Raw genomic sequence first — 22,177 nt, 5'->3', positions numbered from 1 at the left:
TGTGTATTTTCCTACCCTCCATCACCCTTCATTTGGATTTAAGCCCTAGATCTCTAACTAGGCTTCAGTATCTCTTTTTTTCCTTCCCCAGACCCCTCTCCAGGGAGATCCAAAACGAGCTTTTCAAGATGCAAGCCTGATTGTGGTCTCTTCCCTGGTAAAAGGTGGCTTTCATTGTTTCTAAGATTCAGTGAAAAAGCAAAACACTGTGGGCCACAAAAACCCTTTATGGTCTGGCCCCACCTCCATTTCAGCCTCATCTTGTACCACTTCCCCTCTTATTCTACCCAGTCTAGTCTTAGGGGTTTTGTTTTAGTGTTTGGACTTGCCATGCTCCCTTCTGCCACTGGGCCTTTGCCCATGCTGTTCCTTTTATCTGGAAAGCCCTCCCCTCCAAAAACATGTAGTTTCTGCTTATCTTTCAGCTCTCAGCTTACATGTCAGTCCCTTAAAGAAGGCTTTTCTGACTTCTAAAATAGTCTAATTTTAATCTTTTTTTTTCTTTTTCACTGAGGAATATTAGCCCTGAGCTAACATCTGTTGCCAATCTTCCCCTTTTTAACTTTGCTTGAAAAGATTCTCTCTGAGCAAACATCTGTGCCAGTCTTCCTCCACTTTAGATGTGGGTCACCGCCACAGCACGGCTGACAAGTGATGTAGGTCCACCCCTGAGATCCACATCCTCCAACCCGGGCTGCCGAAGTGGAGTGTGCTGAACTTGACCACTACACCACGGGGCCGGCCCCTAATTTTAATCTGTTTTAGTTTTCAAACATCAGGAAGAAATAAAGGACATTCTAAATTGTTATAGACTCATAGAAATGAATCATTTACTCTAATTTTGGCTTTTAGATATTTTATCATCTCACTAGATCATGGGGACTATTTTGTAGTTAGCTACAAAAAAGAAGCTTTTGCAAATTTATTGCTAAAAATAGATCAATGTGCTCTATTTTGAATCATATTTTAGTTTATAAAGTATATAAAATATTTATGTTGATAATACTTGTAATAGATATTATTTATACTTAGTAGTAGGTAAAAGCTCTCCAGAGAAATATAAGGAAACACATCCAACATTGAGAAGCTTTAATATTGCTGGCAAAAATGGTAACTCTTGGTTCTCATTTTTAAGGACTAGATATTAAGAATGAAAAATCAGTTTGTAAAAATAACCAATTAGTGGGCCAGCCAAGGTGGCCTAGTGGTTAAGTTTGGCATGCTCTGCTTCGGTGGCCCAGGTTCGGTTCCCAGGTGCAGACCTACACCACTCATCTGTCAGTGGCCATGCTGTGGTGGTGGCTCACATACAAAAAGAGGAAGATTGGCAACAGATGTTAGCTCAGGGCAAATCTTCTTCAGCAAAGGAAAAAAAAACCCAGTTAGTCTACTTTCTTAGGAAAAATAAACAGTGTGTCACTTACCTCTAAAAATAGGTTATCATCAGAGACCGGCCTGGTGGTGTAGCGTTTAAGTTCGTGTGCTCTGCTTCAGTGGCCTGGGGTTCACTGGTTCAGATCCTGGGCATGGACTTATACCCTGCTTATCAAGCCATGCTGAGGCAGGCATCCCACATATAAAGTAGAGGAAGATGGACATAGGTGTTAGCTCAGGGCCAATCTTCCTCAGTGAAAAAGAGGAGGATTGGCAGTGGATGTTAGCTCAGGGCTAATCTTCCTCAAAAAAAAAAAAAAAAAGTAGGTTATCATCAGCAGGACTCCCTGGAGAAATAGCTGATTTCAAGTCTAGGGTGGGGTGAGTACAAGGTGAGCTGGAGTATCTTGTGCCAGAAGCAAGGACATGCTCAAAGACCGATGGGGACATGTCACAAGGACACTGGAGTCAGCCTGAAGGATCCACTGCCCAAATGAGGACAATTTTTACATCAAAAAGAATAAATACAGTAGCATTATAACATGGAATAAAAAGCAAAACTCCTTCAGTCCAGAAAATAATAAAGATAGTTAGTACAGCTCTTTTTTATAGAAGAATTCAGCCAATAAATTTAAAAGGCATGATAGAGTTAGAAAAACCACCGTTGTGCATCTTCAAATGTAAAGTCGGTTCAGGCAGGTATCATCAATGGATGCTAAAACCACTGGCTGAAGGTTATTGAGGAACAGGATAGTCGCAGTCTCAAGATTATGTACTGTTTCAAAGGGGGAAAAGTACCTTTAGCTGGAGAATCTGGTGGACACTGCCTTAATCAAGTGAATCAACTTAATATCACCAATAATGGGACGGACTGATGTTATGAGCCTCGTCGGGGCCACTGAGAAAGCACATCACGTGTAGCGTTCCTGTCAAAAATATTTAACCTAAATAGAATTATAGGGAAATTATCTGACAAATTGAGATTCAAAATTGACATTGTCAAGAGAGACAGAAAAAAGATGGGACACCCTTCTTGAGACTAAGGAGACATCTCAACTAAGAGCAATGCATGAGTCTTGGTTGGATCCTGGATTGAAAAAAAACAGCAGCTATAAGGAAAATTGGGGAAACAATTGAGATATTTGCATGTAAGTTGTATATTAGCTAAGAAAGTTAACGTTGATACAGTATTAAGAATGATAATGGTATTAAGTGTTTTGGGGTGAAGGGTCACTGTATTTGCAACTTACTTTGAAATGGTACACGGAAAAAGCACACCTATGTGAAAGAGCACAATGTGGGAAGGTTCCTTATGAATGGAGGGGTGGGTATTTGGATGCTTATTTACTATTCTTTCAACTTTTGTGTACATTGGCAATTTTTTAAAATAAAAAGTGTAGGAAAAAATAGGTCATTGTGGCCTCAGGGTTTTATTCTGTCTTTTGGTGTTGTGTGTCCAATTAAGGAAAAAACTCAGGTTATAATTTACCTTTATTCTGTTTTTCTAGATGTGATACAACAGAAAAACTCAGAAATACTTTGGATTACTTAAGATCATTATTAAATGATTCTACAAACTTTAAACTTATTTACAGATATGCGTTTGACTTTGCACGGGTGAGTTCTCTGGAGCCTATCCAGATGTGTCCCTGCCCCCCCTCCCCTTCTTTACTGCCATTTAAGGTTGGTTTTTACATGGTACAGCCAAAGAAGTTGAATAAGTTACTCCCAGGATGCTAGTTAGAATTTCTTTGTATACATGTACGCTTTCTCAGCTAACTCTGATCCTGGGCAAAAATGTAGTATGTTAAGCAAAAAGGTGTAGTGGCAGACCTTTAATAGCTCTTGGGATTGGCTCAGAAGTAATTTGTAAATAGGCATGTCGTAGGCAGGGTTCTCAATGTCTCTTAGATAAGCCTGGGAAAGCTTTTCCTTCTCACAAAACAACAGACCTTCACCCGTTGAGTTTATTGGAATAAGCTAATCAGATCTAATCCGGTTTCACTTTGGGTGCTATACCGCATTTGGAAATCATTTTCAAACCTAAGCTAATTTCAGTGAACATTATTCAAACAGGTTCTAATCATCATTTTGAAAGGTGATCATCTTGTTTGTCACGTAGTGAGCAGGGTCCAAATATGTGACAGTGGTTCTGTTGGAGTGAAATACAGTCTTTTCAGCCTGGTCACCATAGGTAGTGAATTGGAAGGCACCCGTTGGCATTGCTTCCTTCCCACACAGTCCACAGCCCCGCAGCTGCACTTTATTCAGGAATGGGCTTCTCATGTTTGTGTGTTTGGTGGACTCAGGTGACTAGGCTTTCTTGATTGATTGCATTTTTTAGTGATTTTTTTTTTTTAAGCAGAGAACTCAGTGGCAAATGATTTTTTTTGTCTACCACCATGCTGATGTTTTTCACTTTTTACCTGCTTTGGCTCTGCTAGTTCAGCAAAGGTTTATTCGGTGGTGAATTCTGCTGCATCTCCAACAACATTAGTAGTTCTCTGTGCTGTCCTCATTCGTGACTTTTTGCCTTGTCACAACCTTCAGATAAAATCACAACTTGCATGAGAATTTATAGATGTTAGAGATGATAAGGTGAAATTCAGGTACAGTGTTTTACTAAATGGCATTTGTGTAATTGTATATAGAAGTTATTTGCCAGATGCTTTTAGAATAGATCTGTAGTCTCTAGGATAAATACTTTATTACATGAGATTTTTTCCTCTCACAGTCAGCTATTTCTTATTGTATGGGTGAAAGTTAGTTTAGAAGCATTATACCTTTTCACCAAAAAGAGCCCTATTTTCTAACTTCCCTGTTTGGAGGTCAAATTTCCCCTGTAACTGCTGCGTTGGAGCCAGGTTCCATTTTCCTGGCCCATGGCTTTCCATCCCCTTCTTGGTCAGCCACCATCTTGCAAGGGCTCCTTTGGTCCTTTCTTTCTTGGTGCTTTCACCACAGCCCTGCCTTCTCAAGGCCCTTTTTGCCTCCTGAGTCCCCTGCTATGGTAGCCTTCTTTCCACATCCATTCGCTTCTCATCCAGCGTTCCCATTGGTGGGGCATCGTTCACCTGCCTTCAGCCCCAGGATCACTCGGCCACCTTCACGCTCACGAAGCCTCCAGTCCCACTTCCTTCATATTAACATAGTGCTCTACCATGTGGACGGTACGACTGTTCCCACCACAACTGTGAGTGACAGACAGGGACTGTTTCAGTCTGCTTCACAGAGCAGGAAAGTGAGCCTCTGAGAAGTGGAGAAATTGGACCATGGTCACATTGTTAATCAACAGGAGATCCAGGACTCAAACCCAGGTTCTGGCGCCGCGTCCAGTCTGCAGGTCACTCCAGACCCTCACGTCGAGTCCCAAGCTTCCTCTCCCACCCGATGCCTGTACTGTGGTGAAGTCAGATTAGCTGTTGACTGAGCCTGCCGCCTGCCTTTTGTCATGCTGGACCTCTCCCTGGAGCCCTGTTTGTACTCCCACAGCTCTCTCCAGCGTCAGGCTTCTGGGCCCAAGCCACATGCTCCCACTTTTCACACAGTCTCCCGGTTCCTCCTGTCCCAGAGGACACTCTTACATAGCCCTCACGTCCCCTCTAGCTTGCCTTTGGAGTTTGGCACAGGCCTTAATTTTTTGTAGCAGATTAAGGGACTACGTGTTTTCTTTCTTCATATCCCTAGTAGCAGCCAGCAGAGTTCTTTGCTTTTAAGGAGAGTATCAACAAGTACCAGTGAATTAAGCCCTTTTATGTAAGGATGAATAACCACCCACAGTTAATCACTGCCGCATAGATTCAGTTCAGCTGAGATATGCTCTAAGGTAAATTTGTGACTGAATCCTTTGTTTTGTTTAGCTGTATCCCACAAGTTTTGAGATGTTGTGTTCATTTGGATTCAGTTCAAAATATCTTCCAGTTTCCCTTGTGATTTCTTTTTTGACCGATTTGTCATTTAGAAATGTGTTGTTTGTGTTATTTTCCAAGTATTTAGGATTTTCCAAGTAATCTTCTATTATTGATACCTAGTATAATTCCATTGTGGTCAGAGAACGTACCGTGTATAATTGCAGTCCCCTTAAATGTGTAGAGTCTTGATTCATGGTCCAGGCTATGGCCTGCTGTGATGGACATTTTATGCGTACCTGCGAAGAGTGAGTGTTCTGCTGCTGTTCAGTGGAGTGTGTTATAAATGTCAGTCACGTCAGGTTGGTTGTTCTCCTCTGTCCTTATTGATTTCTGCCCACTGTTCTCCCAGTTACTGAGAGAGGAATGTGGAACTCTCCAACTATAATTGTTTCTCCTGTCACTTCTGTCATTTTTTTTGTTTCATGTATTTTTGAAGCATGGATATTTGGATTTAGATACACTTACCGTTGTTATGTCCTCTTGAAGAATTGACCCTTTAGCGTTATGAAACGTCTTTATCTCTGGTAGTGTTCCTTGTTTTGAAGTCTACTTTGTCTGATACAAATATAGCCATTCCTACTTTCTTTTGATTGAGTCTGCATATGTCTTTTTCCATCCTTTTATTTTAAAACTACTTGTGTCTTTATATTTGAAGTGGGTTTCTTATAGAGAGCATATAGTTGGGTCTGACAGTATCTATCTTAATTGGGCTGCTTAAACCGTTTACTTTTAATGTAACTATTGGTATTGTTAAGTTTAATCTCCTATTTTGCTATTTTTTCCCGTTTGTCCCATCTGTTTTTGTTCCTCTTTTCTTCTTTTTATGACTTCTTTTGGATTGAGTTTTTTTTAAATGATTCCATTTTAATCATTCCATTCCTCTGTTGCCTTATTAGCAGTTTAATTTTCTTGTGGTTCTCTAGGCTTTCCAGTATACATCTTTAAATATCACAGTCTGTCTGCAAATAATCTTATACTGCTTCACATACAATGCAAGAACCTTTACAACAGTGTACTTTCATTTTGCCCTCCCATACTTTTTGCTTGTTGTCGTATATTTTACTTACATATTTGCTATAAATTTCACAATATATTGTCTTAGTCTATTCAGGCTGCTGTAACAAAATACCAGAGTCTATGTAGCTCATAATTAACAGAAATTTATTTCTCACGGTTCTGGAGGCTGGGAAGTCCAAGATCCAGGTGCCGGCAGATTAGGTGTGTGGTGAGGGCTCCCTTCCCAGGTGGCTGTCTTTTCGGTGTGGCCTCACATGGCAGAGGGAGGAGAGCTCTTTATAAGGGTGCTAATCCATAATCATGAGGGCTCTGCCCTCATGGCCTGATCACCTTCTAAAGGCCCCACCTCCTAATGCCGTCACCTTGCGGGGTAGGATTTCTACATCTGAATTTTAGGGGGACACAAACATTCAGACTGTAGCATATATTATCATTTTTGCTTTAAATAGGCAAAAATATCTTTTATATTTACCCAAATATATACCATTTCTTTCTCTTTATTCCTTTTGTGCAGATCCGGATTTCTGTCTGTATCCTTTGCCTTCTGGCTAAAAAATTTCCTTTAATTTTTCTCGTAGTACAGAGAACTGTATTGGTGATGAATTCTCTAAGCTTTTATTTTGCCTTCAATTTAGAAGATACTTCTCTGGATAAAAGATTCTAGAATGACCATTTATTCTTTCAGTACTTAAATGGTAGCTGTTGTCTTCTGTCGTGTGTGGTTTCTGACGATAAGTCTGGTGTTCATTATTCCTCTGGATAGTGTCTTGTTTTGTTTTGTAACTGCTTTTATTCTCTTTTCACTGCTTTTCAGCAAGTCGATTATGATATACCTTGACAGAATTTTCCTTATCTTTATTCTGGTGGGGGTTTGTTGAGTTTTTTAGATCTGTGGACTTATAGTTTGTATTAAGTTGGGAAAATTTTCAGCTCTTATTTCTTCTAATATTTTTTTCTACTCTCCCTCTGCCCTCCTTCTGACACTACAGATGTACTTATGTTAGGTGCTTGATGTTGTCCCACAGGCCACTGATGATGCCATGTTCAATTTTTTGTATTTTTTCCTCCTTTCTGTTTCCCTTTGGATAATATTTATTACTATGTCTTCTAATACTAATATTTTCTTCTGCAGTGTCAAATCTGCTGTTAATCTTAGTGTATTTTTCATTTCAAATACTGTATTTTTCATCTCTAGAAGTTTCATTTGAGTCTTTTTAATATCCGTTTCTCTCCTCATCATGATACTATTTTCTTTTACCTTCATGAACATCTAGAACATGTGTATAACAGGTTTTTTAACAATTTTGTCTTCTGGTTCCATCATCTCTGTCATTTCTGGGTCTAGTCTATTGATTAATTTGGTTTTTGTTTTTTTGTGAAGAAGATTGGCCCTGACCTAGCATCTGTGCCAATCTTCCTCTATTTTATGTGGTATGCTGCCACAGCGTGGCTTGACGAGTTGTACTAGGTCTGTGCAATAGAAGTGGTTGTGTGGAGGCAGCAGACACGGGTCTGGCGGGGTGGGGGGGGTGGGTGAGGCCTCGTGCTGAGAGGCGGTCATGTGAGGGTGAGTCTGTTACGAGCCAGTCCTCCCCGCCTGTGCCTTGATTGGCTCACTCTTCCAGCAGTAGGTGCCACTGCTTTTACTTGCCACCTCTGAGGAGGTGTTTCAGGAAGACGTAGGAGGTCACACAGGTGAACGCTGAGGCATCGTCTTCCCTCTGAGTAAAGCAGCAGCTGAGTCATGTCCATTTAAAGTGGAAGTGTTAGTGATGTCACTCACAGAACTCGCTGAGGAGGGTTTTGCTGGGTCTTGTGTTCAACAGCCCCTGTTAACAGAGGATTCTGCCCGATTCCAGCCTACATCTGTCATGACCGTCTGAGTCCCTTCCTCTTCTGGCTTGACTCAGTTTCTCACTTCGTAACCAATGTATCTGTCTAGTTTCCCTCTCCACACCGCCCCCCAACACACACCCCTCTCTACTTTTTCTCATATTTTCACTGTAAATTATGAAGAAAACAGAAGGTGGGCCTGGGTGAGACAAAAGTAGGAAGAATATATAGTCGTCTAATCACAAGTCCATTATCCTGAAAATCTTGTCAGTTTTGTCCGTAAGATTGCTCTTCAGTTACTGCGGAGTCACACGGATTTGCTCAGCAGTTATTTATAACGCTAATTGGACGATATGTCTCTTAATATTTAAATCTTGCTTCCTCATTACTTCTCAGGGAAGTGATGTATGGTCCACACTCAGGCTTGGGGTCTGACTTCCTTGTTCAAGTCCCAGCTCTGCCACTTGTTGACTGTCATTTAACTCCCTATGCCTCAGTTTCCTTATTTATAAATTGGGGATTCTAATAATGGTTATCCTAACAGAGTTGTTGTATTAAATGAGTTTAAGGATAAGGCACTTAGAACAATTTCTGGCTCGGATTAGGTTGTCGATAAAAGTTACCCATAGAATTAGCAATAGTTTTTCAAATATCCTTCACTGTTATTACTTAGGTGTCTACAAATGTCAACTTTCAAATAATGCCTTTTTTTCGCCCGTTAAGTAGTACTTAACAGTAATAGAATCTGTGCCAAATAAAATGACAGGGAAAGGCTGTGCCTGTTGGCAGATTTTTTTCTTTTGTTTTAAAGGAAATGTCAGTAGTTGAGCTTAATTGCCTTGTAAACATTGTCGTCTGTAAACTAATGCTGGGTAAGTTCTAAGAGCACACTTACTTAGTTTCATTTTTCCCAATGGGAGGACAATCTTGAGTTTTATGACATTTTGCTTGTTTTTAATGTGTATTAAAAAAAAAAAACAGCTCCTGTTCAAAAACCTGATTGTCTATGCATATTTTCAGTTTTATAAACTGAACCACATTAGGATTCGAGTCCCTGGGTGCTATTTTTACTTATGTTTGCTTACCTAGGTAGCTGTGTTAAGGAGGACTGCATTTTCTTTATTTTTTGTGATCCCTATGGTCTCAAATGAGAATTCTGTGATGTGTATCGTAGGTCTTCAGTTCGGGCCTTTTGGTTTCACCTACCAATTTCTGACTCAATTGTCACCATTTATGTTTGTGAATCATGGTCACTTATGTACTATTTCTTGAGTTCAACTAGTTGCTCTCAAAAATCTTAGGAATTTTTTTCCTGCTGTTGGAGGTCTTTTTCCTTTATACTTTTAATAATTCAATGTTTCACTTTTCACGTACAAGTCTTAAGCTATTAAAACTTGGTGAAAATTGGAAATAGATCATCTGAAATCATTGGGGGCCTCTGATAGAGCATCTGGGAACCTAGATGTTTAAAGATTCATTTTTGTAGTTATGTTTACAATTAACTCTTTAACTGCTCTGTTTCAGTTACTGTTTCTGAAGTCACTTGTGACATTTAAGGAAAAAAGGGCTTGATTTTCACATCTTACAGGAAGACCTATACTGGAACAGTCTTAGGGACTGGGTTTTTTTTTCATATTAGAACTTCAAATCATACCTTAATAAAACTTCATTATTCTCTGCTCTACATTAGCTGTTATTAGTCTTTAGCTTGAGAAGGGCATTTATTCCATATGCGGACATAACTTGTTGGAATATTTGGGGTAGGACCCTTTGGTTTTACAGCTGTACCACTAAGAGGCCTGGTCTCATCTGTGACTGCTTTTAAAATCTGTGTTTAAGAAAGATAACCAGGCAGAATCTAGTTGTGTTTTGTAGGAGGTTAGTACATCTTTGGTGTATAGAACCTATTTAGCTTCTATTATTATTTGAAAAATAAAATTGTTTTTAATTTCTTATTTTAGAAAATGAAAGTTTATGAAATACATATCTATGCATCTTGGGGCAAGAGGTGGGCAGGGAGAAAAGTCTCATTTCTTCTCCTTTAACCTGATGGGCCTTCTGGGGACGCTGAGTGACTCTTGACTGTCTCAAGGTACTTTCTGCTTAGATTCTAACCTTGGGATGCAGAAACCTGCCCCTTGCTCCTTGGTGCTTCATGAGCAGAGGATCACAGGGTCAGTGTTGACAGTGTACTATTTTAATTTCTTGCGAGGAGCTTCTGGATGTCTTTGCTGTACTCCTTGAATTTGTTAAGGTAATTTTTTTTTTATGCCCATTATGATGATGGCTGCTTCATAGCATCCTGGGAGATTCATTTCACTTTTAATTGAGAACCTTTTGCAGAGAATGCCATTAGGATCATTGTCAGACAACCCCCTGGACGTATCTCCATTTTGCTGTTTAGTAGATGTTTGCTGTGGGATCTCTCAACTGTGCTGTTCCCAGGAATTTCGAGTGTTTGTAGTTATGGTCATTTGCACTTGGCCTCAAATCCACCCACAGGCAATGTTGGTTATCAGTGAGATGCCACTGTTAAGATCGTGAGTGCATCCATAATATCTTTCTCTTATTTGCTAGGCAGAAGATGGTGTTAGTGATTGCGAGCTGCTGGCTGGCACCCTTGCAGAGCAGGAGTAAGTGAGTGCTGTTCAGCTTTCCGGTCCTGTGAGTCTGATGCCTTTCCTCCATGTTTTGGCATCACTGCCAAACACATGCATTGAAATCCTTCATGATCATCAGTTTGTCAGATGATTATATTGTTGCAAAGAGTCTGTCCAGGTCCTTGTATCTTTTTTTTTGTCACTTTAGTGTATGTCCATTGTGCTGGGGACAGAGGCATTGATGATGTTGGAAGAAGGCATAATATGTATCAAGGCAAGACTAGCGATTTTAGGTTTAGTGAAGCATTATAAACTCCTCAAAGGGAAAGCTTTTCCAGAGTGCCCATGCCATCAGCCCAGTGCTGTGTGAGCTGTTGTTCCACAGATGAACTTGGGCCCAGTCCTGTGGTGCCACATGTGTTTTCAACAGTTTACTCATTTTTCTTGTGGATTTCTTCATAGTGTGGTTTGCTGTTGCCGTCTGCCACACCTATGTTACAGGGTAAAAGGAAGTTTTCCATTTGCTTGCACAATGCATCCCAGAAGTATGAGCCCATGAAATGCAACAAACCAATGAGGCTTGGTTGGCAAAAAGTGGGCAATCTCTAGAGCACCTTTTCTGCTGTCCTTCTCTCCATGGGAGTGAGTACTGCAGCCCTGGGCAGGACGGTCTGCATGGCCAAGGGACAGGCAGAGAACCCTGTGGAAATTCGGAAGCCCCACCTGTTTGCCTTGAACTGTGGAACTGGGATACTTCCGCCATCATCAGACTTAAGTTGTGTGGCCTGCAACAGAGAAGGGTGACTCGGAGCCATCTGACCTGATCTATTCATGAATAGTCGTTAAGCTTTACGACTGTGACCAAAAGACAGACCTTTCGCACATCTTCCTGTATCTTCATCTACCTTGTTTGCTGTTGTTGAGTGAGGCCCTTACATTTGCTGTATTGTTTAAGTCCTTCACTCTTAAAATCAGTGTCATGGCCAGAAATGCTCTGTGTACTAAAGAACACTTCACTGTTAGAGTCCTCGAGGTCATAATTTATTTTGTCGGGAGGTACGTGTGGGCTACGTATGTGGCTGACAGTGGTGGTCAAAACATCATCCCTTAATTTGGTGAACATTTAGATTCCACCCCACAGGGCATAGCCGGGCACTTTCTCCCTTCATAGGAAAGTACTTTTGTAAATTTCCACTGTAGTTGATACCACGAGGAGGCTAGCTTTGCATATGTGATTTCTTTTCTGGTTTCCTTGTGAAATGTTGTCTTTCACTTGGCTACTAGTTAGGGGTAGTCTGCTAGGAGATTTCACATCTAACAAATCCAAGGTAAGAAGGACTGTAATAGGTGGACAGACTACTTTCCCCCAGAGTGGGTGGATGAATTCTTACTGGGAGAGAATCTCCAAAGCCCCAACAGTTTATTGTGAGCTGAATTTAATTCCAACATTTGTAGGCACAAGAAAAACATTTACCAGTGAAATAAAATTGTTGGGAAAATGATTTTTATTAAGAAAACCTGATTCCTAAGCATGGAAATCAAAACCTTTAACTTTAGTTAGTTAAGTTATGGGCTTTGGGGTCAACCATTATGATTTTGATAATTATCATAAATGTCAAACAGCAAATGATTGAGTTATAGATTTTTATTTATCCCGTGAAATAATAATAGATATTTTTACTACATCATTAATTGATTTTGCATTAGAGTGATCATTCGATTGACATGAATCTTTCTCACAGTAAATTTATACAATACTGAAACCATTAAGCCTTCCGTGGTGTTTGACTACTCGCCCTCTCCCACCTTAGTGTTGATTCAGGGTTTTTATGGTGTATGATAAATGAGCTGTTTACTAATTTCTTGTTGAAGTGAAATAGAAATTTGGATTATTGGAATTTATTATTTGGGGGCATCTGGCTCATCCTTGTTTTTGTTTGTTAAACAGGAAAAGGACCAGCGCAGCCTAGACATAAACACTGCCAAATGCATGTTGGGACTGTTATTAGGAAAAATCTGGCCCCTTTTTCCAGTTTTTCACCAATTCTTAGAGGTACCAAATTGTTATTTTATGGAATGTATGTTTGCTTGCTTAGAACTACCAAGTATACTGTAACAATTTTATGTAAATTTCTGTTTGTTGTGCTTTTCTGCCCATAGGAATAATGGTGACGTCATTGCTGTTTTCCCCGTGTTTGCATTTACTGTTTTGCTGCATAACCCCCGTACGAACACGTCAGACACAGCTGCAGCTCTGTCCCTTCCTTTCTCGTCCCCACTTTAAAAGCTTGACTTTGGTTTAGACTTCCTACTCTCTCTAACAGTAGTAAAACAGAATTTACTTTGTTTTGTGGCTGTAGGTGAATTTCCACTTTTATTAAGCAAAAGTTAAAAAACAGCCATCTGCCTTCTTACTAAAATTAGTTTCTAATGTATCCTTATGTACTCTTATCTCCAAGTAACTTGGGGACCTAGATCAATCTAAGTGTTAGGCACCTGACAGTATCTCCTTCAGTTTAAATTTTCTTTGTATTTGTATTAGGAATAATCCAGCACTTTACGCCATCATTGTTGTTTGTTTGCTTTAAGTATTAATGATCAAAAATTTTGAGCCTCTGGTTATGAGGAGCTGGTTTTGATGCGCTGTGATACTAGAGGACCTGAAAGTGTGTGAGCTCTAAGTTTGAGTTACTTGGGTTGTCATATCTGGCATGCTTCTTGCCCTCCAGCCCCAAAGCCCTTAAAAAATGCCCTTTGCTTGAAGGGATAAGGGTGTTGGGTCTTTGAGAAAATCCTGGGCCTTAGCCCGACTCCAGCTTCACTCTTGAAATAGTCTTTGTTCCAACTTACTTTATGTAATGGTCCAGAAAAACTTCCAACTGATATGTGAATCTTTGAGGACTGCTATTAAAAATTACTTGTAACATTCCTAACTGGAACTCCTGAAGAGAGATATAAAAACTAGTTTTCATAAAAGAAATATTTGTTTACATGATAATCCATATCTACACGTGATCTGTTTTGATTTCTCTGACAACCCCATGAAATGTTAGCTTTATTTGGAAAATAAGTAGAAATAAGTTCTTGTTCTCAGAGAGTTTAGCAGAATTTGAGCCCGAGTGTCATGGATTCTTGAGCTGAAAGACCTTGCCAAAAGCAAATTTTACTACACAATTCCAGAAGCATCATCAACTGTTTCAATGACTGGTTTTTGCTTTTAGTTGCTTAGAAAGTTAAACGTGTAGTTTGTGCTTTGTTCTCTCTTTATATCGGTTTGCATTTTTCTTTTAAAAGGGCACAGTAATCCTTTCATTTGGGCTTTTCTTATGTTTGCATCCTTAAAACCGCTGGCTCAACTCTTTGCTTTTTAGGTACTTGTATTATTTTCCAATGTTCCTGATTTTAGTGGTTAGGATTTAAAATTGTTGGATCTAGGTTTTATTTTTAAATCTTTATACAGGAATACTGTATTTTAAAATATACACCTGGCATATTTCTTGTCTAAGAGAAATACAAAAAATACCCCATGGCACTTCTGATTTCTTTTATGTTCCAATTCAAATTCTGAATTATTAGAACAGTGCTTTTCGTCAGTGGCCAGAACAGCTGGTTCAGAGAGTGCTTAAGGCACTTAGGAGGTTCTCGTCGTGTCACCCACTGCTGCACGTACCCTCAGCTGACGACGGACAGTGAGCGTGCTGATCGTTTCAGGGATGGTTAATGGGAGCTGCTCTTCATTAGCACTTACTTTGAGCCAAGCACTGAATGAAGTGCTTTGGATAAATTATGTGAATTCTCTCTTTGAATCCTTGCAGCATCTCTATGAAGAAGGTATTCTCCCCATTTTATATAAAAGGGCTTTTGCAGTCTAGAAATTTCACTTCCAGGGATATAAAATTGTTTTTCTTTTATGTGCGTGTCATTTTGTGTTGAGCCCCTATAATATTTTTGTAATGAAAATTGTCATCGTAAGTTCTACTCTTGCTCTCCCTCACCCTTCTCCTAGATTGGTGCTTAACACCCCTCAAATGGAAAGAGTCAACCTTCATGAACTTTCTCAAGTTGATTCATGCAGCAGTTGAAACCATACCGTTTGTTGATCATGTCAGTAATTCATATTACTTTTCCCTCCATCAGCAATCAAAATATAAAGTTATTAACAAAGACCAGTGGTGCAATGTGCTAGAATTTAGCAGAACAATTAATCTTGACCTCAGCAACTACGATGAAGACGGAGCATGTAAGTACTGGTCCTGGGTGTTCACTCACTCTTCCCCTCACTGTACATTTTGCACAGCTTCCTCCTGTGAGAAGCCTCACAGCCCTGTTGTTCTCTCTCTCTCTCTCTTTCTCTCCAGGGCCGGTTTTGTTGGATGAGTTTGTGGAGTGGTATAAAGACAAACAGATGTCCTAGGACTTTATGCATAGCAGCGAGAGAGTCACTGTTACCACAGTTATGTCAACCATTAGCCATAAATTGCTGTTTGTATCCAAGCGCATGCTGCTTTTCTTGCACTGTCTCCCTTTTGCAGGGACGTTTTGGTGTTTGCGATTGAATGGGCCGGCTCTGCCTCCTGTGTAGCATTGTTCTCTTGGAAGGCTGCTTTGCAGTTTGTATTTACACTACAGATTGGTGAATTTGCCAACGTCCTCACTGTGATTATGTGTATATTGCTGTTTAAATTTTGTATATGTGTATAAAAAGAAAAAGCTTCACCTAGAGATTATTTCTGCAAAAATGTATTGTAAAAATAATTTTTGTGGCATATTTCTAGTCCCTTTTTTCAAATGAACCAATTATGCTTTATTTGGTCTCAAATGTAGCATTTCAGAAAACAAGACAACTGTTACCATAAGCAAATGTTGCCAGAATTTACCTTATTGTTTAAGAGGCCAACTTGTGGAAGGGGGTGGGGTCTTAACTTTTCAGAGGCATATGCCAAGTATAATTTGGTCTACTTAAATGTTAGCATTTTTAAATGAGGAAAGTTATAATTATTTGAACTTATAGACATGTACCATGCCACAAATCATTTCCACCATGCAGGGTATAGGTTTTTATTTTCTAATGTTAACGCTGTAGTAGTTTGAATATAGGTACAAATGAACAAAGTAAAATTGCACCTTTTTTAAAATGGGTTTTAAACTCTTATAAACTTTCTTTAGTGTTTTTTTTTCTTTTGCATTGTTCTAGTCAGTGTTTGGTCTGCTGATGCTTTCTCCGCCATTCTAAGTAAAATTTATTTTGCCTCCTCTGTGAAAACCTAATGGTTTGCTGGCAATTTATAACTGCAGAGCACTTTTAGTTGTGGCTTGAATTTTGAGTTAAGCTTTCATGGTGTCTAGTTTTCTAGTTTTTTGGAAAAAGAACTATACTATAAATGAGAGGTGTTTTGTTTTGTTTTGTTTTCCTTTTTTGTTTCTTTCACGCTAGGCTTTTCCTGGCAGCATGTCCACTGCAGGCAGTGGACACGAAACCACCAGCAGCGAGCTAACTCTGTTACATGCTAGGACCTTTCCTGGAGGGCCGCTCGTCATCACCTGAGTAATTTGTACAGAAAGGTGATAGCCATTATTTATGTGGATGAGGAAGCGAGAGTAAACAAGATGGTATTTTTAGGTTTGTATTTTATGTCTTTTTTTTTTTTTTCCTTGCCTTACCCTTCTTGAGGAAATGTATAGATAACATGTTTTCCCCTCAACTATCTGGTGCTATTGAATGACTAATTTAGTCCCTAAAGTTTTGTGAAAACACAAAAGTCTAATGATTTAAACCAAGTAAAAAAGTTAATGGTGCATTTGAACAAGTGAATGCTATAGTTGTCAGCAAGATTCATGATTGAACATAGAATGATTGGAAGAGGTTTGGATTATTTCAAAATATGGCCAAAAAAAACTTTTGGATTAAACGTGAACCTTTAAAAGGCATGAAATGAGTAAAGCACACAGACAATGCTACTCGTGACCACTATTTCACAGTTTCTTTGCTAACAGTGTTCAGATTTTCTTTATTTTTTCCCCTAACTGAACCACCAAAGACAGAAATTTCCTATGTATATACAGTGTGTGTGCATATACAAAATCATGATATGGTAGAATGAAATTACTTCCTTTTTCTACCAAATAGAAAAGTTTGGTTTGCTGTGAAATAAATCAGAAGTTTGAAAAACTCTGTAGTAATTAAGCATACTTAATCATTCCTTCTTTAGGAATTGTAGGCTCACTTCCACCTTACACATTCATACCAGTTTGCACAAATCAATATCTGAAAAGAATAGAAGATGTTGATGGCAAGCACAGCACTTGAGACCGATGTGTTGAAAGGGGTTCCGTTGCGACAGATGCCTGTGGCTTCCAAGGGCGATTGGCCATAGGCAGGTTCAAATCTGTGGAGAACTTGATTCGTTTTCAGAAGTATCCCATAAAGTTAAAGAATCACACTTTAAAGGCAACAGTTCCTAAATTTGATCTATAGTTTTGTTGAAAGCAAATATAAATCATAGTGAAATTATTTTAAAAGTTATTGTTAGAAACTGGAGAATTTTTTAACCACTAAGCACAGTGCATCCTAAAATAAAAGGATTGTTACGGGGGTACTGCTGCGTTTCATCTGCAGTGACCGTTTCTATGATGGGAGGACAATCCGAGTAAAACTAGTTTATGATGCACAATATGAAAGTAAGGGTTCCAAAGGGATAAATGTGCATGTTTGGAAAACTCCAAATAATCTTTCAACTCTCTTGAAAAATAAACCTCTGTGGCTGCAGAGTGCTTGCCCTTGGTTTTCTTGATTTTATGCATTTATTTTTAAGAGGAGAAAAAAGGGGTCAGACAGAGTAATAAGATACTTTTTCTTAAAAAATTCCTAAGTTACCTACAACTGAGTGATCATTAAGCACTTGTTTACTGGCTACTGTTAAAGAAATTAGGGTGCCTTCCTCTGGTTTTTTTATTACCTGAGTCTACACCCCCTCTCTCTTTCCCTTGTGTTTTGAACTCACATTGCAATACTCTGTCATATTGGAATACAACTTTTGATGTTTACTGCTTTGGTAGGTCAGAAATTTCATTATTTGATTTGCCATAAACACCCACTGTAATGTTGCGTGCAGCTTTTTTGAAGCATGAACTCTGAATTAAGTTTTTATAAATCTGACTAGATAAACCCCTAGATTCTGGTTTAACAACAGATTTCTGTTGCCTCTCAGTATCCGTTTTAACAGTGCTTTTGAAGTTTATACAGAAAGCTTTAAAAGTTAGTTTGTGCCCTTGGTTTTTATTCTTACAACTGCTAAAATACCTCTGTAAGCCTTATCTTTTACTCTTTCATATGTTGTATAATAAATGTATAGAATTCATTGACCAACTAAAATGTTGGGTGTCTGTAAATGAGACCAAAACGTGGGTTGCTTTTTTTCATAAAATAATTTCTCTTGGAGGTTACTGTTAAATGAACAGCAGGTAACCTGTAACTGTGAATGCTTCGTGTCGTCAGTATTTGCATTACATTCATAAACGTGTGCAAGTCCTGTGACTCCCAGCTTAACTAAAATACTGTTATGCCACCTAACTTGAGTACAGCAAACTGGTTTTAGGTTTTAATGGAATTGATGTAAAATGATATCCCATAAATAAAAAGTATTTGTGTTTGGTTTCAGAACTGATTTGTGAATTCTTTCTTCTCTTCTCTGGCTTTTTCTTTGACAACCACTTAAAGTGGCTCCAAAGCTACAGAGCAACATGTAGGAACAGTGTAAGGAACACCCATATGCCTGTCACCTAGGTTCTCCAGTTGTTAATGTTTTGCCATGTTTTCTGTGCCCCTCAGAGTGTGTGTGTGTGTGTGTGTGCTTTTCTCTGTAGATAGGTAGACTTTTTTCTGAACCATCTGAGAGTAAATTACATTATGATACTTCGCACCTAATCTTTTGAAACAAGGACATTCTTAAAACCACAATACTGTGTGATCACACTCAAGAGGTTTAAAATTGATCTAATACTATTACCTAATATGGGGCCAGATTAAAATCTCCCCATTTGTACCAATAATGTCCTTGATAGCTATTTTGTTTTTAATCCAGGGACAAGCATAGCATTTAGTCATCGTGCTACTTTTGTCTCTTTTAATCCAGAACATTTCCAGATACAGTATTTTAATGATTAAAGACAGTACAAACACTCCTCAACAAAAAAAAGAAAATTAAAAATTTACTATCCTATGTTAATATATTTCTAAACATTGAGCTAATAATTGAGTACTTACCGTGTACCTGGATCCAGGCAGAAATGACCATTTTTACTACCTCCAGGGCTGCCCCCAGTTAGTCCGTAGGTGTGTGTGAGCCCTGGTTACCACGGTCTGAAATGGTCTTTCATAGATGTCAGCTCCCTGATGGCAGGACCGCTGGTGGACAAGTGGATGCCCAGGTAGCATACATGGACAGAAGCAAGAGACAGAGTTCCCGTTTGGCAAAGAATTGTCAAGACCTGAGAAACCTCATGTAAAGATCAGAGAATCCAGGAAAGACTGATACCAACTTAAAGATTTTTAGAAGCTTGAAAGCAGGAAAGGAGATAAAAAAAACAGAGACCAAAAAACAGAATCCAGGTGCACATTGTTTAAATTGGTGATATAGGTGGTTCTTTCAACTATAATTTGGGCCAAAAGCTGAGGATCAAACCCAGAGAATCTCTGGTCTTCCAGACACCCACAAAGATTGGGAATGGATGGTGGGTGGAGATAAAGGAAAAAGCTGGGGCCAGCTCGTGGCTAAGTGGTTAAGTTTGCGTGCTCTGCTTCGGCACCCAGGGTTTTGCTGGTTCAGATCCTGGGCATGGACATGGCACCACTCATCAGGCCACGCTGAGGTGGCATTCCACATGCCACAACTAGAAGGACCCACAACTAAAAATATAAAACTATGTACTGGAGGGATTTGGGGAGAAGAAGAAGAAGGAAAAAAAAGATTGGCAATAGATGTTAGCTCAGGTGCCAATCTTTAAAAAAGGAAAAAGCTTAATCCTAAATTGACAGAAAGGAGTGGGAGGTGACAAACCTTAGGACAGGGAATTCTTAACCCGGGCTATGACAAACAGAGAGTCATGAGGCACATTATCCAGTAGAAGAAAACAGGAACGTGAGATGTATTCTCCAGGCAGGACTTGTAGTCCACATAAAAATTCACAGGAATTAAAAGTTCTCCAGCAATGTAATTGGAACAAGATAGACTGGAGAGAGGTCAAGTCACTAACACCTGCTCTGGACAATGCAGCTGACATCCCTAAGGGGACAACAAGAAAGATTGCTCCAAAGGAAAGGCATTTTTAAAGATAGCTTTTTGAAATAATGGGATGAAGAGGAAAGTGAACTAAAAAGTGAAAAACATTACCTGCAGAGAAAAATGGCAGATCATTGGGTCAGCCCCAGGGCTAAAGAAGTGAGGAGGGAGGGGCCTGCCCTGTGGCCTAGTGGTTAAGTTCAGCGTGCTCTGCTTTGGCAGTCTGGGTTCAGTTCCCAGGAGTGGACCTACACCACTCGTCAGCAGCCCTGCTATGGCAGTGACTCACAAACAAAATAGAAGAAGACTGGCACAGATGTTAACTCAGCAAATCTTCCTCAGCAAGCAAAAAAAGTGAGGAGGAAAATTAGCTACTTCTGGAGAGCAACTTTTCTGGATTTGTTTGAACCTACAGGAAGGCAGGGCATTTTTTCTGTGGTGCTATAATGTGTGTGACATCATACTGAAATGAGTCATTTGAACGTTGTCCTCAAATCCTGGTGTGATGAACAACTTTTAGGCAGAAGGTGAGAGAAAAGCTTTTATGATTTCTTTAGAAAAGAATTGCCTTTGGAGCTTCGTTATAGCTAGAAAAGAAAAAAACTATCACTTGAGGAAATAATACATCGAACTTTGTGACCCTGTCTGCTTAGCTAAGCTTGTAGGGCAGAAGACATTCCCGGATAGGGCCCGCTCACCACTTCTTTTGGCACATTCAGCAGAAAATCATTTGGCGTTTCTCTCTCTGGAATTTGTTCTTAACATTTATGTTCAGTTGCCTGAACAAAATAAAATCATCCCGTGTACAGAAGTACCTGCTTAGAAATCATGGTGAGTAAGTAGGTTATGCTGAGAATAATAATTGGAAACTGAAAAACAAAAATGGACCATAGTAATTAAATGGAGATTTTTAAAAACATCATTTGGAATGTAAATCTCTTCTGAAGAAATGTATTCAGTCCTTTGAAAGAGATTCCTTTGCAATCACTCTCTGAAGAGTGTGGATTGTGAAGAACCCTGGCAAGGAGAAAGTAAGCTGAAGAGGGTTTGTTTCTTCCTCTGACACTTTCCAGTAGCAACGTCTCAGAAATGCCTAAATTTGAATATCTGAAATTCAAACTAGTGTTCTCTAGAAATCTTAGGATAAATGTGTGATGATAAAGGGAGCTGCAGCTGTACTCATTACCAGTGAACTAAGTCACCAAAAAGTTTTGAGCCAACTTTCAATAGTCTGCTGAAAGCCACTGCATTTTGTCTCAACTTGCTGCTTATTTATTTTGGCTTCATCACTTGTAGTAGCTCCTACATACTCCATCTTGAGGACTGGACTTGGACAAAAGTTGTGATCCTGTCACAGATATTCCCAAAATCGTTGAATAAAATCATAGGTGCCTTTTAGCGACTACTTTGCATGTCGCAAAGTGCTCATAAATCCTTCAAGTCTTTATTCCTCGTACATCTAGGTTGATTTTCAGATTCTCAGTATAATCGTTGTGTCAACAAACTTTAATTGTATGTTAGGCAGAATTCCTGTGTGAAATTGGAAACACAAGCATTAAAATTTATAAGTGTGTGGAGAGAGGGGACTGGGGTAAATAGAAAATCAACAGACTGAAGAATTAGCAAGGACCTCTGGATGGAAGGTCTTATGCCCATTGGGTATAAGTGGCATCAACTGCTTATAAATAGTAGACCAGAAAGACACCGACTCAGTTGGAGCTGGGAGTTCCTTTTGGAGAGTACAACATTATAGGGGGAAAGGGGGTTCAGCACAGGACTCTCCTTAGGGCGGTCTGCAGTGTACACAAACATGGCAATAGAGGCAGCAGAGGAGTTAGGCTTCTCAGGACAGAAGAGTTGGTGGTTGTCACCAAGAAATAGCAACATAATTGATGCAAAGATGCCAACAGAAGAAATATTCTTAATGATGAAGGATATGGAATGTACTGAGGCAGCTACGTAGAGCAGGAGATGGTAATGCATGTTCCCTGGTGGAGGAGATGCTTTTCAGATCCCTGAAGTTCACTATGAGGATGTCCAACCATAGTTGAAAACCCCCACACAGTGTGAGGATTCTACCAGGCCTGAAATACACCATTTACCTCCTCACAAGGGATTTAACTCTGCCGTCCTCTGGAGACTGGCCATAAGCCTGCCCGCTCAC

The 22,177-nt window shown here is 39.5% G+C and overlaps 1 protein-coding gene across 25 annotated transcripts in view; it reads left to right on the top strand.

The window, feature by feature from the left end:
• DCUN1D4 (defective in cullin neddylation 1 domain containing 4) overlaps window positions 1-18,395 on the top strand; it is a 78,845-nt gene extending 60,450 nt beyond the window's left edge. For 18 of the 25 annotated variants that reach the window (XM_005608781.4, XM_070263858.1, XM_023638106.2 and 15 more), the window contains 4 exons: window positions 2,883-2,991; window positions 12,684-12,788; window positions 14,873-14,975; window positions 15,094-18,395. In XM_005608781.4, the coding sequence (XP_005608838.1) occupies window positions 2,883-2,991; window positions 12,684-12,788; window positions 14,873-14,975; window positions 15,094-15,149 (373 nt within the window). In that variant the 3' untranslated portion in view covers window positions 15,150-18,395. Of the gene's footprint in view, window positions 1-2,882; window positions 2,992-10,712; window positions 10,773-12,683; window positions 12,789-14,872; window positions 14,976-15,093 lie in introns of all 25 variants that reach the window. The other 7 variants (XM_070263849.1, XM_070263852.1, XM_023638107.2 and 4 more) reach the window with 3 other exon arrangements.
• The last annotated feature ends 3,782 nt before the right edge of the window (window positions 18,396-22,177 follow it).

Source organism: Equus caballus, chromosome 3 (assembly GCF_041296265.1).
Source record: "Equus caballus isolate H_3958 breed thoroughbred chromosome 3, TB-T2T, whole genome shotgun sequence".
In the NCBI taxonomy this organism is placed as follows: Eukaryota; Metazoa; Chordata; class Mammalia; order Perissodactyla; family Equidae; genus Equus; species Equus caballus.
Note: the sequence above shows the minus strand (reverse complement) of the source record. Positions and strands in the feature narration are given on the sequence as shown.